This window comes from Echinococcus granulosus, assembly GCF_000524195.1.
Source record: "Echinococcus granulosus chromosome Unknown EG_S00010, whole genome shotgun sequence".
NCBI classification, from domain to species: Eukaryota; Metazoa; Platyhelminthes; class Cestoda; order Cyclophyllidea; family Taeniidae; genus Echinococcus; species Echinococcus granulosus.
Window position 1 is genome coordinate 855,748 of NW_020170390.1, and position 10,230 is coordinate 865,977.

The 10,230-nt window shown below is 37.6% G+C and overlaps 1 protein-coding gene across 1 annotated transcript in view; it reads right to left on the reverse strand. All coding sequences in view use genetic code 11, as the record gives it.

The window, feature by feature from the left end:
* Positions 1–2,537: 2,537 nt before the first annotated feature.
* The window catches only part of EGR_02301 (hypothetical protein), a gene marked incomplete at both ends in the record, with an annotated part of 9,025 nt that continues 1,332 nt past the window's right edge, over positions 2,538–10,230 (reverse strand). The window contains 9 exons of the mRNA XM_024491550.1: positions 2,538–2,700; positions 2,742–2,807; positions 4,881–4,972; positions 5,064–5,200; positions 6,851–6,878; positions 8,094–8,175; positions 9,094–9,126; positions 9,170–9,202; positions 9,261–9,345. Of these exons, the coding sequence (XP_024354056.1) occupies positions 2,538–2,700; positions 2,742–2,807; positions 4,881–4,972; positions 5,064–5,200; positions 6,851–6,878; positions 8,094–8,175; positions 9,094–9,126; positions 9,170–9,202; positions 9,261–9,345 (719 nt within the window). The remainder of the gene's footprint in view (positions 2,701–2,741; positions 2,808–4,880; positions 4,973–5,063; positions 5,201–6,850; positions 6,879–8,093; positions 8,176–9,093; positions 9,127–9,169; positions 9,203–9,260; positions 9,346–10,230) is intronic.

Here is a 10,230-nt window from a genome sequence, read left to right on the forward strand (position 1 = left end):
ATACTGTTAGTTTTACTATTTTCTCGCATCACCATTCTCTCTTAACGACTGTAAGGCAGGCTAACAGGCGTTTTGCACGTACATTTTATGCCAGCTTTACATATCGTCTAGTGTATTGCTTAAGGACAAATGTCCATTGTATACTAAATAAAACGCCTTTTCTTTTTTTGAGAGTTTTCTTCTCACAAACCAATTCTCAATGTTCACATAAAGTGGTGTAGGAATTAAAGTTAGAATTCGGCGCCACTTAAAAGCGAATTCCTCATCACCGGCGTCGCCAAGCAAATATGAATTGATGTTATAGTCCGACCCTCTCCCTCCCTCCTATGCCACGTGGAATTACAAAACGGTGACTATTTCCAACTTGCATGTATAAGTGAATGGACATTTTCAGTTGGAGGCCCACTGTGAATGAGTGGTCAATTGTCTGGAGTCCTTTTTATGAATTTAAGGACATCGGCTAGTAGTTATAAGAAATTGCTTGCCATCATAAGTGTACGGATTGCTGAAAACCACAGCTAATCCCATCGAAAAACACGATCAGCTACTAGAATAAAATAAACAACTGGAGCTGTCTTATATGGCTGATAAGACAAACACTTTGGGGCCACTTTGAACGATTGATTTCATTGTCTATAATGAATAATTATTTATGCGAGACGTTTAGATGCCTTTCGACCTGGCTAACATCATCACGCCTGATTCCATAATCGTGTAACATCAAGCGCAGCTTTTCCTTTGCACTAATGCATAATTTATAAATTATTTGTTTGTTCTACATTGCTTCAACATGTTTTCATGTAAAGAATAGATGCAAAATCTGACATGCATATCTCACCATCGAAAAAATATAAATATCTTAGAAAAGAACAAGAGACTTTCAATAGCATGAATAAATAATTGATGGAAGGGTACCTACGCAACACAATTAGTCACATAACTAACATAAATGGTATTATAATGTTAGCATAGCCTTCTGAGAAGCTCTTAGAACAGTTAATTCCGAAACTGTGGTTAGTGAATGTCACCCATCTATAATGACATAAGCTATCGTAAAAATTCGGGAAGTTCTGTTTCGTCACACTTGAAACTTGCTACCCTCATATAATCCATTTACTTACTTTTGTTTCAGTAGAAATTGACACCATGATAATAGGACATTTATCACATTGCCTACACAAAATGCGCACGAAAACATGAGAGGTAAAATGTAATGCTGTGATTATTCGTTTAGCTCTCCACTTTAGTTTCGTGGGCAATTAAGACTTTTACTCTGTGCTCTTGCTGGGAGGTATGGCATCCTGTCCGTGCTAGTAGGCCCCCAGCCATTCCGCGTGGCACCAATACATATTCTGCCCTAGTGCCGTGACTCTTTTTGTCTTTAGGAACGTCTTGGGATACTAAAAACATAACTAGACCGATTCCATTTAAAAAAGTATATACAACAGTTCTGATTCTATGCCTACGGACGTTGTGAAATTGAATCTTTCCCTAAATGCGAAATGAAAACTTACAGGTAAAATAAGTTAGGGGACATTTCGGGTTTATGTTGCTTTAAGCCTTCAGCACTCATGCTATAAATCTATTGGTGTATTTATGAGAACGGGTGAGCACCCAACCCAACATTCAACAGCACCAGTACATCTATTCTGATATACCTTCCACATTCAAACCGTTCACACTGAGTAGTAGCCTGTCCAGTGTTACTTGGGAGGGTAGAACGTGCTCTGTGACTGACTTAGATGATTGGGAATTATCCTCCTAAATAATAAATAGTCTAGCGTGAAGTACTGCTAACAGTTTAAAGCCACTTTACATGTTGGAGTGATTAGGGATGCTGATGAGCCGCAACCTCATTATGAGCAAATTTGTCTTAATTTAAGAGCTTGAATTTATTTTCATAAATTGAATAAGGAGTTCAGCCAGTGTAATAATTTATGTACATGTTCTAATTCACTTTTATTAGTAAGAATGAAATCACTTGTACAATACTCAACAAGTTTGTGTGGAAATCATAACATTGGTGGGTCCCTTATTTCTTACATTTGAATTTTCTTTGGTCTCTTCTCCATCCCATGGCATCTTCGAAATACCAAAAATTTCACCTTTTTAAATACATTGGGATGTGATTTACTTTAGGTTAAAATTAATCCATCCTTTCATTATTGCATTAGGTGCACTTATTTTACTCTGATCACCTAACGTGAATGCTTTTTTTCCTCAAGATATCAGCCTTGCGGTAAGTTGGCATATCAAAGAAGTAAGACGCAACATAAAATTTTCTGAATTTTTTCCATTTAGCACTTCTGTGCCACATTTTTGCCTGTCACATCCATACACAGCTATGATACTGGGTCGTGGATGCATTACTGAAAGTAGATCTTGGTTGCAATACATAAACTAGGTCAGGGCCTTTCCTCGGATAAAAATGAGTGCGGAATATTTGCACTAGTGTAGTGCGATTGTGCAGATGTAAATCGGTGCACCCACATACATTACGGCCTAACTCTGCGGTAGATGTAACCCCAAGTATTAATTTATATTTGAATTGTGCCAGCTTTAGGAGTAGTATAGTGTTGATTAAAAGCCATCTTCTGAGGGACAAATAAACTATTCGTGTAGTAAAGCCCCTCAACCGACCGAATTCTTTGGCGATTATTGGTATCGCTTCTTGCAATGACATGTCGAAACTTGTAGAGCCTTGTAAAGTGGATGTGTTTCAACACTTCCTGCCTGTCTACCTGTTCCCTGCAGTATGCGCTGCATCATTTGCAACATATCTTGAACGCTCGTCCAAATTAATTAACCTACCAAATGTGATTTAAGCTATTCTCCACTTAACTCACAAACATTACAAAGGGGCACCGCGCACTCCAGATTGCTTGCTTACTGACTTACGGGCCGATTGGCAATGGAAAATGGCTTTTGTATTTCAACTTTCGTCAAACAGGCAAACCTTTCATTTATTGTACACACATGACACATTCCTATTCCTTCCTCATCCTAAATTACCCCATCCCGCATTTTTAAGGTGTAAATCACTTCATCTCCAGGAGATGATGCTTCCTTTGTGTATGTCTGAAGCAGACTACAGACATAATTGTTGACTACGAGGCAAGCCCCATCTTTGGTAATACAAGAAGATCTGCAACTCACGATGAGAATAGATGGGATGGGGAGAGATATTCATCCTCGTTCTCAGCCTCTGAACACCTCTAAAATTTACTCTCCAATGATTAGCGCTTTTTCTTGACCCTAGACAATTAAATATGCAGCACGCAGCTGAGAAGTAAAAGTGGGGCAGGAATGCAGGTGGCTAAGAACAAGTGTTCTACTTTAAAAATCAGAAATGTTTCAAATGAGTGGAACTTGCAAGCCTGTGGTTTGTTGAGAAACGATTCCAGATTAAAATTCACGATATTTTGACAAATAAGCTATATGTTTTTAGCAAAGTCTTGCCCAAGTACATAATTTTTACAAAGGCTCTATTATTACAATGGCTCTTGCTTGCTAGCCAAATCGGTACCGGGAATCAAATTTGTGCATAAAGAGAGCGGTGCATTTAATTTTCAGGCTGTAGCTTGATGATTGTAGGCTCTACCCTCCACTTACTCAGGAGTTTAATAAATGGAAGGATGTAGGAGCTTGAAGGGATAACTGATAGACGATTTATGCTATTTACACAATCTAACGACGAAACTTGAAACCCTATCGTTGACCGCGTGTATATTATTGTGGTATATCAGTCTTTCAGGAAGTATTTTGTAATACAATAGTGGTTTATCCCTCGGTATTGGTGAGGCGCCACTTTTGTACTTGGAATCAGCCCTCCTGTGCCCCGCTGGGTGGGCTGGCCTTTTGGGCCATGCCAATAGTCCAGACACCTTCTCTGCGCTGAATATATATTCTGCCCGAGTATTTTGTCTTCTTTCGTCCTCAGGGAGTCCCGTGACGCTACAATTTTGCACCCGCCAGCCAAGAAAAATGCACTAACCATTCATTCAATGAAAGAATGAAAAATAATATACTATCGGATTATGCAACAATGGGTACGATTTCCCCAATCATCCTCTTTTAGCTTTTGATGCAAACACGCAGTAGAGTAAGTGGATCAAATGTCCGACATCAGAGTGTTGGACTTCCAGACTTCCCATAGGTTATTTTTTCATTCTAAACCCCATTCTACCTTATCTCTGACATGCCTAAATGTTCATTTTCTCCTAATTTCCTTTTTTCACTTTTCGTATGATTATTCTACGCATTAATCCAAACAAAAGCTAATAAATAACTAATTTGCATTGTGTACGTTCTATTCGTTGTTCAAGGCAGTCCTCTTTCTTTTATATTAGCACTTACAACGCTTTAAATGAACCAGCAAAGGCAAGTATTAATGCTTAAGCAGATATATGAAAGTGTCAATTGGTAAAACAGTGGTGACACGACCTTTTGCTAATCACTTGTAAGAGATTGTAACGTAATAGGCGTTGTCTTTTACATCTAAGAGAGAATTGAGTGAGTCTTTTGCAGAAAAGCCCATTAAATATTATTTTTGCAACGTTTATGAGTAGACCGTTTATCCTACTCAGGCATTTCTGTAGTTTTTTGCATGTCTAATTCATTGTAAACAGCTACGATGACGACGAGAAGTGTCCCCTTCGTCAATGGAAACATTAATTCAGTTTTAGCTATTTCACCAAAATTTTAATTTTGTTGGCACAGAACGCGTTTCATGATAACATTTTCTAACTCGGGAACAAGGCATCATAGATATAAACATTCAAAAAGTTTGGTTTTGAGAGACTTTATTGCATGCTGGGGGAGTCCCCTTGGGCCTCTCGTACCCTCTCTCTATTACTCTGTGCTGACTAGTTTTGACCAACCTTTGTTCATAATATTCCAAATTAGCATGGCGCTTTATTAGAACAAAAGTTTTGTTCCACACTTTATTCAAATTTGCATGAACAGTTTCAGACTAATCTGACGATTAGTTCATTTTCTCTGGCTCATTGCCATATAAGCACGTTGAGGGTGTTGGCAACTTAAGCTACGCGGTATGCTCGTACGTGCTTATCAAAAGCACCATCTGGTTTTCTACCTAAAGTACAAGTAATCTTAATGTTTACTGTTATGTTATCTCCCAGAGACTTCACCACATCCATTTTGTTATCTCGTAAAAAAGCGCGATGATTTAAATGCTCCTCTTGTTTGAGATGTATTGGATAACGGGGCAATATGTACTGCTTGAGCAAGTTTCCTATTTTGGTACTTTAAATGCCAGCGTGTGGCGCAAGCTGATCAACTGTTAGAGAATTTCCTTTGTAAAGGAAACACTTTCTATTCATTAAGATGGCAAAAAATTGTTAGTTGTTGAAAGATATTAACATTGGCTCACCCCTTCCTTGATGTTTCTGTGAAATAGAAACACATAAATGAAAGCTAAATGTAGAGGCTAAAGTACTCGAGGTACAGTTGTAGTCGTTCTAATGTTCTCTGTATACTCACCACTACACTTCGAAAGTGGTGGTGGAAATTGGCCGCTGATTTGAGATTGATTCCGCATCGCATTATATCCTGATTTGCCAGACCGTTCGAAACGGTCATCAAAATGAATACCTCGCAAAGCAGCTGTTTAAATTATGCTACCTCTTGAAGACCCTTGCCACCATTACATCGTTTTGATTTACACATTTGCCTGGAAACAACCAGCATGCCTAGGTGAGTGGAACAGACATTTGCACAGAATGTGTAGTTTTTGGAGAATGTGCCATTTGCATTAGTTTGCGGTTTATAAAAAACGTCGAAAGGGCAATTCGTGTGCAGTACCTACTCTAACCAATTCACGGTGTTGCACAAGGGAGCAGAGTATTCAATGGTCTTTTGAACGTGCATCTGTGCTTGTTTTGCAACTTTTAAGGTGTAAGAAGGAGTGCACACTCTTTTCTTACATTACAATTGCTTTCTTGGAAAAAATGGCAAAATATGTACGATGATATTCACATTTGAATATGTACGATGATATTCACATTTGAATATGTACGATGATATTCACATTTGAATATGTACGATGATATTCACATTTGAATTAGAAACACTTGACGTGCTATTATTCCCAAAATCTAATTTGACATCGAATTGTAGGGTAGCCTTCCCACTGTTTTAAGCTTAATTTTGGGATTTGAAAATCGCCAAATAATTAGTAGCACTTTGGGTCTCAATTGTTTCATTTGGTTAGGTTTTACAATATACCTTAACATATAGCACTTATCCACGAGGCAGCAGACAAAGGGAACACTCGATTTTTCCTCACTCATCCAATCAGACTACAACCATTCTTCAGAATTCTACTTCGTTTTCGTCGTAATTTAGTTTAGAAACGGTTTGTCCTAACAGGTACTTTGTAAGTCAGCGTTATAAACATTCAGCGTAGGCATTATTTTACGCTCACTTACCCCTGTCTCGAATTGGACTGCTAGTTAAGCCATTTCTTGACAAAATTCCTACAAAATGACAGTGAAATTTGCCCAAGACAGATCACTTCGAGTGGCATTCGACGTGAGTTTTTAAATATTATTAAAAGTACATGTTTATTGTGATGAGTAAAATTTTTTCGAGCAGTACAAATCTACTCATGAAGTGCAATCCTGAAACCTACAGGTTGAGAAGAAACTCATTCTTTACGTGAACTTATAATACTCCTTTCAAAATATTTCGGATTAAAATACCAGGCTTGTTTAAGCATATATCGACAGATTTTAGAATTTGTGCAGTCTTCCCTCAGGAAGTGTATTGGCATGTTCACCTCCTCCCAAAAAGGTTTGCATCAGGCCGGTGAATGGAGACAAGTGCTTACCCGCGTCTTGTCCAAATGTGACATTTTTCTAGTAATAAAATAATAAATAAAAACTATGCGAAAAGATTTGCCTTCTAGAAATTTTGGAAATTTTAAGGGCAAAACGCGTGTGCTGTCCAAACCAAAATGAATTGCCCTACGATGGCTTCATTGTGTTTCGTCAGAAAAGTGCAAAATAAGCAAAAATTAGCTAAAATATTTTTCTTGCTCCTTTTATTCTACTCTTGGCAATATTTTCGTTAGCATGCGTCTGTTTACAATTTTGCCGAAGTGACAGTTTTTAGACATGCTAACACAAGACCTGGACATTAAACCCACTTTCTCAAGATTGAACGCCTAAATTGGTAAGCATATTCATTTGTCTCATTTGATGGGGATAACTTAGCAACGTAAAAAGCAGGGAAGCATCGTTCCCCAAGGATGGTTGGGTTTTCCGTGCCAAATTCAGCCAGGAGTTGAATTGCAATTTATTCGCCGCCCTCGACTCCGCCTACGCAGGCTGCGGTTTCACTTTTGGCGCACGCGTTGCAGACTTTTGAGTTGCCACTTAAAAGACGAGAAGCCACGTTTGTGCAAAATGTCTCTGGTGAAACCCTACGCCTCCACTTATCGGTTACAAATACTAAAATCTCAGTTTGTATTATTATATGGTTATTATGCATGTATATATATTATACATTTTTCAGTTCAACCACTCTCCATTAAGAGATTTTGCATACTTCTGTAGAGAAATGGGCGCAACTCTGCTCTGCAAGTTATGCCCTGACAGGCCAGCAATCTCTCAACGAAAATAGTAAACAAATCAGTGAAATCAGAGACACGTTATTTATGGCATCACTTGTGAGTGAACTTTCACGATGCATTGCTTACAATTTCTTCGTTTTGAATGGCTTACCTCTTTTTCGTATACTTTCTTTCATATTTTTTATTTTTGGTTTGTACAATCCGCTAGCCTCCCAAAGTGTCAACAGATTTGCAGACATTCTCTTCTTTACTTAGCAGTCGAGTATTTCCTTGAGTTAAGACTTCCTTTTTCATGATGAGCCCACTCCTACCGACCGAAACCACTAAAAAGTGCCTTACGGCAACTTTGTATTGCATAACAAATCAGTCATTACAAAGACCTTCCACTTTCTGAAAAGTAGCTTATCAACCGATCGTCACCATTTTCTTACGATTTCCTCCAGAAGCACTTTGTGCCCAATACTTCAAAAGGCCGTTGAAAGGGCAACTAATCAAGTACTTGAGAAATTGGTGCACTCACTGACATCCATCTCATAAAAATTTTGAATAAACATATAATTTTCTTTGATTTGCTCATTTTGCTACAAAAAATTAATGAAGCTTTCTTTATTGCCAATTTTTTGCTCACACATTTACAGAGACACTTTCAGGCTTTTAAAGGTAGTTTAATCATGCGTTAGTAATTAATAAGCTATGGCAATGAAGTGATTTCACGCCACCACTAACGAGGTCAACGAGATACCACGACCCGTGGTTTCTAACATTTCCAGAAGAAATTTTACTAAGCAAATAGGTGACACGGATGTGGCGACACATTTTTGTAAATGACGCACTGCAGGTAGGAAAACATGCAGGTTGGTTCAAGTGGCCAGAAAGTACGGGTCCATACATGTACAAGACATCCAATCCAGCTATCGTACCATCACATTATTTTCGCCATGGGCACAAGGATTGTAAATAAGAATTGGAAAGTGCAAAATGTATGCAAATTAATCGGCTCACAGTCCAAGAAGTTTTATTTTTACGGAGAAAAATACACGTAAAAAATGGCATTTGTAAATAAAGTAACACACATTTACTTTTCAGGGTTTGTACCACTCAAGTAAAGGTTTTGACAGAAATTCTGTGGAAAATATATCCTTGCATAACTCAGTTAAACCTATTACTTCATCCACATAGAGCGAGCTCTGGCAAATAAATACGCTTAAAAATTTATTTACAAGACAATATAAAAAGTCTTAGGAGACTACGAAAACATTGCCAGATATTAAAGTCAACGTTAGGAGGGGAAACGGAGCCCTTAAATGTAGCTAAGCACATCTGACTGTTCGAGAATTAGTCATAAATCCAAACTAACACAGAATATGAAGGTTTTTAGTAAGACTAATGCATCTTTTTCCAAAGTTTGCCTTCCTTGTTACGTTCGCTCCACATTAGCAGATGCTTTTAACATTTCTGGTGTTTTTTTTCCAGTTCAGGACCTCATAGGAATATCAAACCAATAGAATCTGATATTTTCCTGTAAATATTCACTTTTGATAAAGATATCATAGTAAATCAGTTCAAATACCTTACCTGAGGATCAGCTGAACAGTTTTATCGTAATTTCTAAATGGTTAATAAATAACATACAGAAGTGAGTCCGCATGTCTCCCTTTTTGCTTACGTAATAGTTTCATTGTTATTCTTAAATGTTGCGCCTAACATTAATCGGCTGCTATAGAATTCAGTAAATACCGCTTCTACAATAGCTTTATGTAAAATTATTTAATTCTATCGAGTCAACTTCTGTTGCCCTTGAGTATTTTACATGTTGTTTTTTACATTCTTTACCTCTGTATACTTTAATTGGGGTTTGACTTGAGGGCATTAATGTTCGTAACAGTTGCTTCAATCAGTTTAGGTTTTGGTGCTGTTCCTGGGTGTTCAGTTAGTATCACTGCAAAATATCAAAATTAAAGGACATTGCCTAAATTGATTCTACATTTTTGCATAAAAACAGACTTTGGGAATAAAAGTTGAGGCGGGTCACTGCACTTAAGTGCAATGTTGGTCAGGAAGCTCTTTCGGTCAAGGGGTTCACTTAATATTATTTACTTATAGCAGAACGTATTGAAGATATGGCAAGGGATTGACACAGTATCTAAGGTTGCTTCAGGCATTATTTCTTTGTGTATCTAAAGGCCGCTATTTCGCATGCATTACTATGGAAACGACTGAACATATTTTTACCGATTTGTATAGCGAAAATACTTGATTGTGTGGGGAGTTTTTACAAGGCTTAATGCAAAAGTGGTCTTTCTATGCAGAAAGCGAATCAAGCTTTATTTTACGAGTGCTTTTAAAGGGCCAACTGAAAAGAGTGATTTTATGAAATTTAAAATTCGGGCTTCGCTTTTGTCTGCTTGAAAATAATGTCGCATTTTATGGTCAAGGATTGTCAGATATGATGGGACACATCTGTTGGGAAATATATTTAAGCTACTGTTATAAAAAAGTAGCGTAATGTTTTTGAATAATGTCTGCTACCGCACTGAATGCTATAAAATGGCTTCTGTATTATTCTAGAAACTGGTCCTTTCCAAAGAAATTTATTCTGGTTATAAATCTGCACTAAGTAAAGGCTTGGCTTATAG